Source organism: Eretmochelys imbricata, unplaced genomic scaffold (genome assembly GCF_965152235.1).
Source record: "Eretmochelys imbricata isolate rEreImb1 unplaced genomic scaffold, rEreImb1.hap1 Scaffold_35, whole genome shotgun sequence".
NCBI lineage: Eukaryota > Metazoa > Chordata > Testudines > Cheloniidae > Eretmochelys > Eretmochelys imbricata.
This window is the reverse complement of record NW_027554347.1, coordinates 229,990-243,248: the sequence shown is the minus strand read 5'-3', so window position 1 is coordinate 243,248 and position 13,259 is coordinate 229,990. Positions and strand designations below refer to the sequence as shown.

Sequence of the window (13,259 nt, the reverse complement as noted above, 5' to 3'; positions counted from 1 at the left end):
GGGGGCACATTGGGAGCTGGGGAGGCAGACTGGGGGGTATGTGGATATGTTGGAAGCTGGCAGTGGGTGTTCCGGGTGGGGGGTCCCTCAGGACCCGGGGCAGTCCTGGGTTGGGGTTCCCCAGAGTGAGGGGGCTTGGGGGCTGGCATTGGGGGTTCCAGGCTGGGGGTCACCCAGGGCGGGAGGGTTCCGGGAGGCGGGGGGGGAGGGTCCAGGTGCCCCCCGTCTCCAGCTGCACCCCGCGCGGTTCATAAAGCTAGAAGCGTGGTCGAGGTAGAGTTGCTTTTTGGGCTGGGGTCCGAGTGAGGTAACTTTGCTTCCTCTTTGGCAAAGGCCGGGGGGGGGCCGGGGGCGGGGCCGGGGGCGGGGCCGGGGCCGGCCTTGCGGCGGTGGGCGCTGGAGCGGAGGTGGGCCCCCAGCGCCTCCCGCCCGCTCACCAGCACCTCGCACGCCAGGCAGTGGTAGGTGCAGACGGGCACCCGCAGCGGAGTGGGCGCCGGCTGGCCGTAGTAGCAGAAGCCGGTCTGGTGGGCCGCGGCCGCCGCCTCCCCCTCGAACGCCGCCTTGCACTGGCAGCATAGGTAGTGGTGGGCCACGTCCACCGTGGAGACCCCGGCCGGCTCGGGGGCCTCAGGGGCGGGCAGCAGGCTGCTGGGCAGCAGGCTGATGAGGGTCTGAGGTATGACGGGATTCATGGGGAACAGCCCCTTCTTCATGCCGTACAGCTGCTGGAAGTAGCCGCCGGGCAGCGGGGCACTGAACAGAGAGGCCGGGGCACCCGCCGGCACGGAGAAGGGCAGGAACTGGGTGCCCAGGAGGGCGGGCACCGTCGGCTTCAAACTCTTCAGGGTCTTTAGGGTGGGCGAGGTGGGGTTGGCCACGGTGCTGGGAAGTCTGGTGGCTCCGGCGACGGACGCTCCGGCGGCTCCCGGCTCTGGCTGGGTCTCCCCGGCGGGCTCCAGCGCTGAGCCGAGCTGGCTCTGAGGTAAGGGATGTCCTGGCGGCGTGGAACCCAGGAGTCCGGTGCTGGGGGCGGCGGAGGGGCCTGCTCAGAGGAGGGGGAGGGGAAGGGGAAAAGCATTGCGGGGAGGTCAGCATGGTGGGCTGAGAGTCCCTGCCCCTCCCTGCCCACCTGGTCCCACTCTATCTGTGCCCCCCCCCCCGCATAACCATGGGAACCCCACCCCAACCCAGAGAGGGAAGGAAGTTGGGAAGGGGGAGGGGAGCCGGGGTGTAGGAAGCTGGGAGTGGGAAGGGAAATACGGGAGGAGAGGGGAAGAAGGGTGGGAAGCAGGGGGGCACCGCTAGAGGAGAGGGAGTGGGGCGCATGCAGAAGGGGGACAGGGGAGGGGGAAGGTGGGTGGGCCTGGGGCGGGAGAGGGAGGAGCAATGTAGAGGCATGGGGTCAGTAGGAGGACGCTGGAAGCAGGGGCAGGGAAGCCCCCCTTTCCCCTCGCCCCACTGACACCACTCACCTCTCCATGCCCTTCCACTCACCTGTGGCGCCGGCTGCCGGGGAGGCTCCAGGGGGGATGGGCAGGAGCGGGGGCCCTGGCACCCCTTCGTGGCCCTCGCTGCGCAGCTGGGCCTGCACGGCCTCCTTGAGCCGGGCCAGGTGGCCACGGGAGAACAGGTGGCCACGGCAGGAGACGTAGAAGTCGTACTTGACCTGGCAGACGGGGCACTCAGCCCGAGGCTCAGGGGGGCCCTCAGAGGGAGCCCCAGGGCCCCCCTCACCCAAGGCCACCTTAGCCTTCTTCTCTTTGGCCCGTGCGTTCTGGAACCAGACCTGGATGACCCTCTTGGGCAGGCCGATCTCCTCGCCCAGCACCTCGCACTCCTGCATGGTGGGCGTTCGGTAGGCTTCGTAACACGCCTTCATGATCTTCAGCTGCAGGCTGGACATCTGGGTCCGGTAGCGGCGCTGGCCCAGCAGATCCAGCCCAGCCACCCCCTCCGACGCCCGCCCGTGCCCGCCCGGCGACTCTGGGTCGGCCAAGGAGGAGGAAGAGGAAGAGGAGGAAGAAGAGTCGCTCAGATCACCACCAGATGGGCTCCGGGCTTCGTTAAACTCTGATGGTTCTGGCTCGGCCTGGTTGATGCTGTAGGGGACTTTGGCTGTCCCACTATCAGAGACGCCATCAGAGATGTTGGCCATCCCCCCACCGGAGACACTGGAGGTCCCGCCAACGGAGATGTTGGCTGTCCCCCCACCGGAGACATTGGAGGTCCCACCAATGGAGATGTTGGCCGTCCCCCCACCGGAGACATTGGAGGTCCCGCCAACGGAGATGTTGGCCATCCCGCCGATGGTGACGTTGGCCATCCCGCCACTGGAGATGTTGGAGATCCCAGCAACGGAGACGTTGGCCGTCCCGCCCCCAGGACTCAACTTGGCCAAGGAAGAGGATGGGGAGGTCTTGATGGGGGGGATCCCGGCGCTGGCAGCGCACCGGAACTGTCCCTTGCGTTCCCTGGCACGGGTGTTTTGGAACCACACCTGCACCACCCGTTTCTTGAGCCCCACCTCCTCTGAGATACAGTCCAGCATCTTGCGGGTGGGGTTCGAGTCCTGCACGTACCAGCGGTAGAGGACGTCCAGCTGCTCTGGGAGGATGGTGGTTCGGAGACGCTTGTCTCGCGGAGGCTCCCCTTCGCCACTGCTCCCGCCACCCGGTGACTGGCTCCCGTCCTCATGCTTCCTCTTCATGGGCACCCCCTGGCTGCGGGGCAGCTCCGGCAGTGGGTCATGAGGGGCCAGGAGTGCTGAGCCATGGGCTCCTGGTGGATCTGAAGAGAATGCGGGGGCGTTGCTCTCCAGGGGCTCCATGGCTCCATCGTTCACTGGCTGATCTTCCTTGGGGTCTCCATCGCCCCTTGGTGCCTCTTCCTCCTCTTCCGCCTCCTCTTCCTCAGCTGGTGGCTCAGGCTCTTCCTCCGGTTCCTCTTCCTCTGGCTCTTCCTCTCCTTCTTCCTCCTCCTCCTCATTGCCTTCCACTGAGGGACGGTCATCATAGCATTTCTTGAGATGCCGCACCAGGTCAAAGATGCACCGGAAGGCGGCTTGGCATTTCTTACAGCTGGGTTGGCTGGTGACAATGCCCCCTCCAGCGCCCCCTGCCTCAGCGCCATTCTTCCGGGCCTTCTGCCGGGCATTCTGGAACCACACCACGATGACCCGGTTGGCCAAGCCCAGGAGGATGGAGAGATGCTCCACCTCGCCGTCCTTGGGGTAGGCGCTGGCTTCAAAGAAGGACTGGAGAGCCTGCGACTGGAACTCGGTGAATTTGGTGCGGGAGAACCGCCGGCTCGACTGACCATCCCGGGATGGGTCCATCCCTGCTTCCTCTTCCTCACCCTGGACCCACCGCCCTTCGGCTTCAGCCAGCCCTGGGGGCACCACCACCGGCACCGGCTGCATCAGGAAGGGTGGGCAGAGAGGGGGGATGCCGGGGGGCGCTGGGGGGATCTCTGTGGGGGCAGGGCCCTCGGACGGCGGGTACATGCTGTCGTAGGTCTTCCGGAACTGGGCGGCGTAGCGGCTGAGGGCCTCGAAGGGCAGGAAGCGCCGGTGAACGTGCTCCTCGTGCGTCTTCAGGATGAGCATGTTGGAGAAGACCTTCCCACAGGTGCCACACCGCAGCTTCTCGGCCGGCGGGCGGGGCAGCGGGGCCACTGGAGGGGGGGCTGTGCCCCCCGGCCCCTGCTTTCCCTCATTGTACTGAATCACCAGCTCGAAGCCGAAGTTCTCCAGCAGAGCCTTGGCTGCCGGGTGGGAGGCCACGTTGGCTTCCTCTCCGCCAGCGTCCTCCTCCGTCTCCGTCTTGGCCGGGGCAGGCGGCGGGGGCGGCGGGGGCGGGGGCGGCTCTTTGCGGGGAGCCAGGATCAGCGGGGCGGACGGGGCCGGCAGGGCCAGGGCCGGCGCAGCCAGCGCGAGCTTGGGCGCCCCCTTGAGGTCGTGCAGGTAGAAGGGCAGGAGGAGCTGCTGCTGTTGCAGCTTGAGGAGAGATTCCGTCACGACCGGGAATGGCGGCAGCAGCGGGGGGGAGAAGAGCGGTGCCGGGAAGGGCAGCGCCCCTGGCACCTCCAGGATCTTGGGGGGCTCGGCTTCAGTGGGGGGCACCGGGGCTGCCTCCCCCGCCTCCCCCGCCTCCCCTGCCTCTCCTTTGCTGGCGGCCTCCGCCTTGGCCACCCGGGAGCGGGTCTGGTGGAGCACCGAGCGCATGTGGATCTCCAGGGTGGAGCTCTGGTTGTACGACACCCGGCACGTGGTGCATTTGTAGGGCTTGTCGGAGGAGGGCGGGGGGGCACCGGGAGCCCCCGAGTCACCCCTGGACGGGGCGCTGGGGTCGGCCGAAGCCTTCTTCATCTTGTGGAGGTGGGAGACGGAGTTGTAGTGGACCAGGAGGATGTTCTTCTGGGTGAAGGACTCTTTGCACACCGTGCACTTGTAGGGCCGCGACGGATCCAAGAACTTGTCCAGGGCGAAGTTGGTGGCTTTCCGGTAGGACAGGGGGTGCCGTGGGTCCTGGAGGGCCGGCAAGGTCTCGGCGGGGCGCTGCTGCTCCTCAGAGGGGGCGGGAAGCTGGACAGGGGCTTCCTCCTCCGTGTCGTTGGCCTTCGGAGCCGGGGGGGAGGCCGGGCAGGGCTGGGGGGGCAGGTCGGCTGCTGGAGGAGGAGGCGAGGGGGCAGGGGCGAGTGGGGCTGAGGTGGTGGTGTCTCCAGCAGGGGGCGCTGCAGCGAGGGGGGAGGGGCGAGAGAAAGTTGTGGGGGGATCAATAAAGGCGGCGGTTCTGGGGAGGAGTCCCCCCATATACCTCCCACTCCAGTCTCCCCAGGGGTGAACCCTTCGTGAATCCCTTGCCATCCTCCAGCTCCCATCCCAGCCCCAAGGGGTGCTGTGCCGGTGGTCCCGGTCCTGCCCCATCTCCCAGACCGGCCCCAGGGGGCGCTGTGCCGGTGGTCCCGGTCCTGCCCCATCTCCCAGACCGGCCCCAGGGGGCGCTGTGCCGGTGGTCCCGGTCCTGCCCCATCTCCCAGACCAGCCCCAGGGGGCGCTGTGCCAGGGGTCCCAGCCATTCCCCACCTCCCATCCCGGCCCCAGGGGGCGCTGTGCCAGGGGTCCCAGCCACACCCTATCTCCCAGCCTGGCCCCAGGGGGCGCTCACCTGTGGGTGCGAATTCACACTCCCCCCTGCACTCAGGGTTGGGGGCTGCTCCTGTCTCGGGAGGTTCGGGGGCAGGGCTGGGTAGGACTTTGGTGGCAAAGTTCATCTCCACTGTGGTGGCCTGGGCAGAGAACGAAACAGGAGAATTAAATGAGTTATACCAGGCCCGGACCCTGTCTCCCAGCCTGGCACTTGGGGGCACGCTGCTGGGGGGGTCCCAGCCTGGCACTAGGAGGCGCTGTCTTGGGGGGTCGGCACGGTGCCGGGGGGTTCCCAGCCTGGCACAAGGGGGCACAGTGCTGGGGGGGGTCCCAGTCTGGCACTGGGGGACGCTGTGTTGGGGGGGTCCCAGCCTGGCACTGGGGGGCGCTGTGCCGGGGGTCCCAACCTGGCACTGGGGGAGCGGTGCTGGGGGGTCCCAACCTGGCACTGGGGGGTGCTGTGTGTCGGGGGGTCCCAGCCTGGCACTGGGGGGTGCTGTGTCGGGGGGGGTCCCAGCCTGGCACTGGGGGCGCTGTGTTTCGGGGGGTCCCAGCCTGGCACTGGGGGGCGCTGTGTCGGGGGGGCCCCAGCCTGGCACTGGGGGGGCGCTGTGTCGGGGGGGTCCCAGCCTGGCACTGGGGGCGCTGTGTTTCGGGGGGTCCCAGCCTGGCACTGGGGGGCGCTGTGTTGGGGGGGCCCCAGCCTGGCACTGGGGGGGGCTGTGTCGGGGGGGTCCCAGCCTGGCACTGGGGGCGCTGTGTTTCGGGGGGTCCCAGCCTGGCACTGGGGGCGCTGTGTCGGGGGAGTCCCAGCCTGGCACTGGGGGGGCGCTGTGTCGGGGGGGTCCCAGCCTGGCACTGGGGGCGCTGTGTTTCGGGGGGTCCCAGCCTGGCACTGGGGGGCGCTGTGTTTCGGGGGGTCCCAGCCTGGCACTGGGGGGCACTGTGTTTTGGGGGGTCCCAGGCTGGCACGGGGGGGCGCTCACCACAAGGAGCAGTTTCTCCACACATTCGGGCACCACGTTGTGGACGTGACTGAGATGGACCCGCAGGCTGCCCCTGCCCACCAGCTGCTCCTCCTGGCACAGCGGGCACCGGTAGGTCGGCTGCAGGGCATGCTGGGAGACGGCATGGCTGCGCACCCCCGCCAGCGCCCGGCTCACGTAGCTGCAGTATGGGCAGCAGAACACCTGGGGGGGCAGGGGGGCCGAGAGAGGGGTTGTCAGATCATATGGGGGGGCCGAAGCGTTTGGGACAGGTGAAAAAGACCCAGGCCTCCGGGATGGGGGAAAGGGACCCCGGCATCGAAGACCAGAGAGGGGATCCAGGAATCTGGGACAGCTGTCCTGCAGCTCCCAGTCCCAGGAGGTGGGGCAGGGAGAGACAGGGCTGGGCAAAAAGGGACCCAGGAGTCCGGGACGGGGGAAAGGAACCCAGGCATCTGGGACAGCAGCCCTGCAGCTGTCAGCCCTTGGGGCATGGTGGAGGGACCAGGATTGGACCCAGGTGTCCGGGATGGGGAGTCGCCCTCTCCCAGTTGGGGTGCTCACCACGGTCTGGGTTTCCCCTGATGCGCGGCTCTTCGTCTCTGTCTCGTCCAGTCCTGCAGTGTGTGTGGGGGGGTGTGTTAGTGACTGGCTCTGCTTCCCCCCCACCCAACCTGCACCCCCTTGAGCCCCCCTGGGGCAGACGGGATGGGTTATGGGAGTGGGAGCAGTCGGGTGGGGCTGGGGGCATGATGAATGGGCGGCATGAGCCCCCCTTTGGAGCGGCTCGCCCCGCGGCCCACCCCGTCTGCCTTCGACCCTGCCCCTCTCCCCCTCCGCGGGAGCCCCTCCCCCTCTGCCCCCCGCCGAACTGCCCTGGGCTGCCAGCCATGCCCAGCACCAGCCCGCTTGCCTCCCCCTTGGGCACAGCCTTGGGGAGTGGGCGGAGCATGGGCGGGGTCAGGGCCACCCAGGCCGCCCGGCTGCAGGAGGGTCAAGCAGGGAGGGCAAAGCTGGAATCTCCCAGCGGGTTTCAGGAACCCAGGTGTCCTGCGAAGGGGGGGAGAGGGCGGAACCCAGGCGTCCTGCTGCGGAGGGGCCACTCACCTGGGGGCGGGGCTTTGTTCAGAGTCTCTTTCTCGGGGGTCGTGGGCTCAGCTGCCGACTCCTTCCCTGGTGGGGGGGCAGACGGGATGGGTTATGGGAGTGGGAGCAGTCGGGTGGGGCCGGGGGTGGGGAAATGCTCCCCCGCCCCTGCTTCGTTCCCCCCATCCCTGCGTCAGTTTTGTTCGACTGCCCCAGAACCAGACCGTGCCCCTCACTCCCGACCTGCAGCCCCCTGCCAGCCCAGCCCCCCCACCAGCTCTGCCAGTGCCCCTCACTCCCGACCCGCAGCCCCCTGCCAGCCCAGCCCCCACCCCGGGCCCTGCCGGTGCCCCTCACTCCCAACCTGCAGCCCCTGCCGGCCCTGCCCCCCCACCCTGCCAGTGCCCCTCACTCCCGACCCGCAGCCCCCTGCTAGCCCAGCTCTGCCCCCCTGCTCTGCCAGTGCCCCTCACTCCCGAGGTTCAGGGGGTGGGGAAGGGGGGGCAGATTCCAGGCCTGGGGTCCCCCGCGGGGCTGTCAGTCGCACAGAGATAATTTCTCTCTTTCTCTGGCTCATTTTCCCCATTCCTTCATTCGCCCCGCTGGTTGCTAGGCAACGAGTCCCGGTGTCTGTCAGAATTCATGGGGGGGGGCGAGTTTCCCCACAGCCGCTTCGCGCTTGAATGTGTCCCAGGGCGGCATGAGCCTGAAACACCCCGGGGGGTGGGGAGCAGCGGCCGTGACGGCGCCCCTCACTCCCGATCCGCAGCCCCATGGTCTGCCCGCCCTGGGCTCCCCCCCTTTCCCAGCTCTGCCGGTGCCCCCCCCGACCCATAGCCCCTGGGTACCGGTGCTCCGGGGCACGGGCTCTGCCAGGCGGATGCATCTCTCCAGGGCCTTGGTGCCCTCGTCTGTGGGTCGCCCGCCCTGCAGCAGGTGGAGGCGGTGCTGGCCCTGGGCATCGCGGTGCCGGGGGGCCCGCAGGTGGGACAGAATGGCGAGGCAGGAAGGAGCGGTGGTGTTGCAGAGCAGGCAGTGGAAGTGTGGAGGGTCGGGACCCGGCGCCGACGCCTCCAACTCCAGCAGGAACTGGGGTGGGGAGAGAGAAATCAGAGGTGTTGGTGGGGGAGCCCCCCCAACCCTGCCCCCAACACTCCCCTCCTGGCTTCCCACCCCCCCAGAACCAATGCGTCCCCCCCTCTGTTGGTTGCCTCACCCCCATGCCCGGTTGTCACGCCCTCCCCATTCCCCGCCTCCAGTGCGTGGCAGACCCGCCCTCTCATAGCCCGGGCACACTCCTCATGCCCCACCCCTTCTGCTGTAGCCCCACCCTCCCCTGCTAGCCCAGCCCCTCCTCACCTTGTATCTTGGCTTGCCCTCCTCTGGTCCCCTCCCAGCCCCTCTCCCCCAACTCCACCCTCTCCCGCAGCCCTGCCTCATCCTTACCTGGAAGCCCCCCCCTTCCCCAGAGCCCTGCCCCCTCACCTTGTAGCTTCGCTCGCCCTCCTCGTGCCCCGCCCCCCGCACGTGCAGCCGCATCTTCTCCTTGCTGTTGGTCTCGTAGTCGCAGAGGTTGCAGCGCAGGTGGAGGGGGGCCGGGGCCGGGGCAGGGGCAAGGCCAGGCTGCAGCTCGGCCCCTCCGGGGGCGGCGGTGGGCAAGGCCCCGCCCCCCTCGCGCAGGTGGGCAGCCAGCTGGTACTTGTGGGCGTGCTTGTCAGTCTTGAGGTGCAGCTGGAAGTTGGCCTTGAGCTGGGTGCCGTAGGCGCAGAGCCGACAGCGGTGGAGATCCCCCGCCACCTCCTTCCACTCGGCCTCGGGCAGCCGGCGCGGAGCGGTGGAGTGCCGCAGCAGCTCCTCCACGCTGTCCGTGCCGAACCGCTGGCACACCAGGCAGCCGAAGAGCCGCTCCGATGCCACTGGCTCAGCCAGTGGGGGGGAGGCAGGGGCCGGCGGGGGCAGAGGACATGGGGAGGGGGAAAGTGACACCGGAGCCGCTGGGGCTGGGGCAGGGAGAGAAAGAGAGAAGGGGAAAGAGAAAGAGGAAAAGGAAGAAGGAATGAGAGAAAAGGGAAGAATGAACAGGAAAGAAAGGAATAAAGAATGAACAGGAAATTGAAAGAAAATGAACAAGAGAGAACGAATAAAAGAGAGAAAGAAAGAATGAATGAACAAACAAATGAGGGAGAGAGAAGCCAAAAAGAATGAACGAATGAAACAGGAAGAAATGAGGAATGAATAAATGAGCAAGAAAGGCAGCCAGAACGGGGAAACAATTGAAAGAATGAATGAGAGGAAAGAGAGAAAGAATGAATGTGTGTGAGCAAGAAAGGAGGAACGCATGAACAAGAAAAAAGAGGAATGAAAGAACAAATTAATGTATAAGAAAGAATGCGTAAAGAAGAAACAATGAAAGTAAAGAAGGAAAGGATGGATGGATGGATGGATGGATGAGAGAGAGAAAAGGAAAGAACAAAAGAAAAAAGGAATGAATAAAAAATGGAAGTGGAAGGAAGGAAGGAACGAGAGAAAGAATGATTGCGAGTCAGAAAGAAGGAAGGAAGAAACGAATGAAAAGAAAGATAGGGCGAAATGTAGAGAGAAGATGGACAGAAGAGAATGGATGAAATCTGTTAATATTGACCTGAAAAGATATTTTCCCTACTGCCCCCACAAACTCTCTTGGGGGATCCCAGCCTTTCCAGCCCCCTCCAGATTCTCAGTGTCCTGCCCCCTGGAAGGAGGAAGAGGAATGATGGGATGGAGCAGGAGAGAAGGGATGGGAATTTCAGAGGTGGCAGTAGGGTTGGGAAGGCGGCGTGAAGCTCACTGGTGGGGTGGACATGGGGATACATGGTGAGGAAGGAGCGACATGGGAGGACGTGAACAGGGATCCCCCTATTGATGGCCATCCCAAAGTTGGACCCCATTGTTGGCCAACCCAACATTGACCCCACTGTTGGCCAACCCACCCAAAATTAACTACTGAGGGGAATGGGGGGCACAGTGTGGGCAGGTCACTGGTGGTGATGGTGTTGACAGGGGGAGATGTGAAGGCATGGTGAGAGTGTCACAGTGAGGCAAAGGGCCACAGCCCCTTACCTGGTGCTGAAACCGCCCCCTTCCTCCCAGCGGGACCCAGTGGGTGGAAGCCATTGAGCAGCAGCTGGGCTGGTTCCATGGGCTTCTCCACCCGCAGTCCCTGGACGGCGCTGGTGGCTCCTGCATGGTGGTGGCCATGGTGGTGACCCAGAGCCTGCACCCCATAGAACTGGAAGAGCTCAGTCTGCGGCTGCTGTTTCCCCCCACTGCTGCCCCCCGGCTGTCCCAGGAGTCCAGGCAAGGCCAATGGCAGCCCTTGGTGGAGGAGAAGCACATTCTGCATGTGCTTTTCCGATGTCATGTGGATGCGTAGGTTGCGGGAGATGCCGGTCTCATAGCTGCAGACTTTGCACTGCCAGGACGTCTTGCTCTTGGTCTCTTTCTCCTCAGGGGCCACAGGGGTCGGGGCTGTGGGGGTGGCTGGTGGCACCGGATGGGCCCCGCCGCTCGTGTTGGCTTGGAAACCCTGAAGGTTGGCTAGATGCTTGTCCGACTGCATGTGGATGCTGAGGTTCCCCTTGGTGGTGGTGGAGTAGTTGCAGGCCTCACAGCGGTATGGCTTATAGCCACAGTTGTAACTCTCGCCGCGGGCGAGGCGTGGGTGGGGGCCTCCGGCACTGCAGAAGGCGCAGTGGCTGTTGCTTTCAGGATGCTTCTCCTTCATGTGGACATCCAAGGTCTGCTGGTACTTGTAGTGCCAGTTGCATTTGGGGCACTTGAGGGTTTTGCAGGAGTTGCGGGAATGCAGCAGGGACATGTGGCCAGAGAGACTGAGCCCAGGATAGGCCATGGCCGTGTAATCGTCCCCAAAGCCAATAGGGACCCCTCCAGTGTTGGGGTTGACCCCGCTGTTGGCCAACCCAACATTGGCCTCATTGTTGAGCTCGGTGTTGGCCAACCCAACGTTGACCTCGGTGTTGGCCTTCTCTGGTGGTGGGTCATCTGGGACGTTGGTGCCTCTTGGTGGGCTTTGGCCGTGTGAGCTTTGGTCTGGCGGAAGCCTCAGCCCATCCTCTTCTTCCTTCCTGCCTTCAGCCTTCTCCTCCTCTTGCTCCTCCTCCTGTCCCCCGTTGGCCCAGTCCACGCTGCCGGCCCTTGAATCTTTGGCATCGGGTGGCTTGCGTCCTTCTTGGGGGCTTCTCTCCTCCTCCTCCTCCTTCATTACATTCACCCATCCACTACACATTCCGGCGCTGAGGTCCACCCTGCTGGTGGGGTTATTTGGTTCTAGGAAGCTGAGGGCAGTGCCCTGGAGAATGGCGGGAACCCCTCGGGACAGGGCCCGGTGCTCCCCGGGGCTGAGCCGCACCCCATGGGCCGAGAGGGCATGGGATGCCAAGGAGCGGCCCTGTCGGAAGGAGAGACGGCAGGCCAAGCACAGCCAGGGTGGCCATGATGGTTCTTCCTCTTGGCCAACTTTGGCTTCCCCCTCCCCGTCGGTGACGGCATCTTTGGGTTCGGTGGGAGAGTTTTTGGCAGAGGTGGTGGGAGCAGAGGCCCTGGCTAGTCGGTAGCTGCGGAAGGCGCCGGATGGGGGCTGCTCGCCCGGCGCTGAGGTATTCTGGGACATTTGGTCAGTAGACATAAAGCCTTGGTTGGGGCTGCCATCTTGGACGTGGAGGGTGGACACCGGCAGGGTTGCCGTGGCGCCAGGGTAGCCCTTTGGTAAGAGAACATGGCTGCCGCTGAGGAGATAGGCTGAGCCATCAGGGAAGAAGAGCAGATGGGCTGTGCTGCCATCATCTTCCACATCCTCTTCATCATCATCATTGCCTCCTTCTTCCTCCTCCTCCTGGCCATCTTCCCTGGGGGCCAGGGGTTGGAGGAGGGATGGGCTTGGTGCTACTAGGCTGAAGCCTGCCTGGAGTTGTGGGGTGGACAAGATGGCCGCTGGGAGACTGGTGGGGCCTGGTTCCAGCCGCGGGATGGGGCTGGGCCTCATGGTCTCAGCGGGGGAAGGGGAGGCGGAGGGGGGGTCCGGCAGGGAGGGTTCTTTGGTGGCTGGAGGGGCGGAGGGGTCCTGAGGTGGCCAGCCCGCAGCCCTGGCATCCTGCCCGTCGGCCGGGGGGGCGGAGGAGGAGGAGGAGGAGGAGGAGGAGGAAGAAGAGGAGGCAAAGTTAGAGGGAGCGTCCATGGCGGTGGAGGCAGGAGGAGCGTGGAGGGGTCATCTCAGCGCAGGAGCCGAGACCCTACGGGGGGCAGGGGGGAGAACAGAGTGAAAGAAGGAGGGTGAGAAAAAAGGAGTGCACGGGAGCCCCCGCACGCCCCCCCCGCGCCCCCCCGCCCCCTCCACGCAGCCAGGACCCATCGAGACTGGGCGAGCAGAGCCCCCTACGGGGCAGGGCCTAGTACTGCATCCCCCCACACCAGCGACCAGGGCCCCACTCCTCCCATCCCCTGTGGCCCCTGGGCAGGGACTGGCCGGCTCAGGGGGGCTAGGAGTGGGGCGCAGGGCCTGTCCCCTCCATGGGGCGCTGGCTGGAGGATTGGGGTGCCGGTTGGGGAGGAACTGGTGGGGGAGGGGGAGGTTGTTTAACTTGCAAATAAGAGGAGTTTATTTAACTGGCAAATCCAGGCTGGAGGAGGAATTTCCATTGCAAATGCAGCTGGACACAGGCTGGGAGTGGGGGGGGGGGGGGAGGACACAGGGGAGGGGCTGAGAACCACAGGGGGCACTTGGGGAGCTTGGGCTGAGAGACAGAATCGCCAGGGCATGGGACCCCTGAGACCAGCCTGCTCGGGGGAACCAGGCCTAAGAGCGGCGAAATGCACCTCCACCTCCCGGATAGCTAGATAAAGGGGGTGCAGGTGGGTGGATGGATCGGAGGGTGCACGGGGTGGATGGGGACAGGTGGGTGGATGGATGGATGGATGGATAGGGGCGTGGGTGGGTGCAGGAGATGAATGGATGGGGAGTGGGTGCAGGGGGTGGGTGGGGA

At 65.7% G+C, this 13,259-nt stretch overlaps 1 protein-coding gene across 1 annotated transcript; it reads right to left on the bottom strand.

Moving 5' to 3' along the window:
• Positions 1 to 248: 248 nt before the first annotated feature.
• ZFHX2 (zinc finger homeobox 2) lies at positions 249 to 12,262 on the bottom strand. Its single transcript, XM_077806904.1, is given in 9 exon segments — positions 249 to 1,045; positions 1,498 to 4,734; positions 5,169 to 5,289; positions 6,136 to 6,339; positions 6,700 to 6,752; positions 7,243 to 7,308; positions 8,070 to 8,310; positions 8,707 to 9,141; positions 10,202 to 12,262. Coding segments are annotated over 9 exon segments (7,215 nt in total).
• Positions 12,263 to 13,259: the final 997 nt, after the last annotated feature.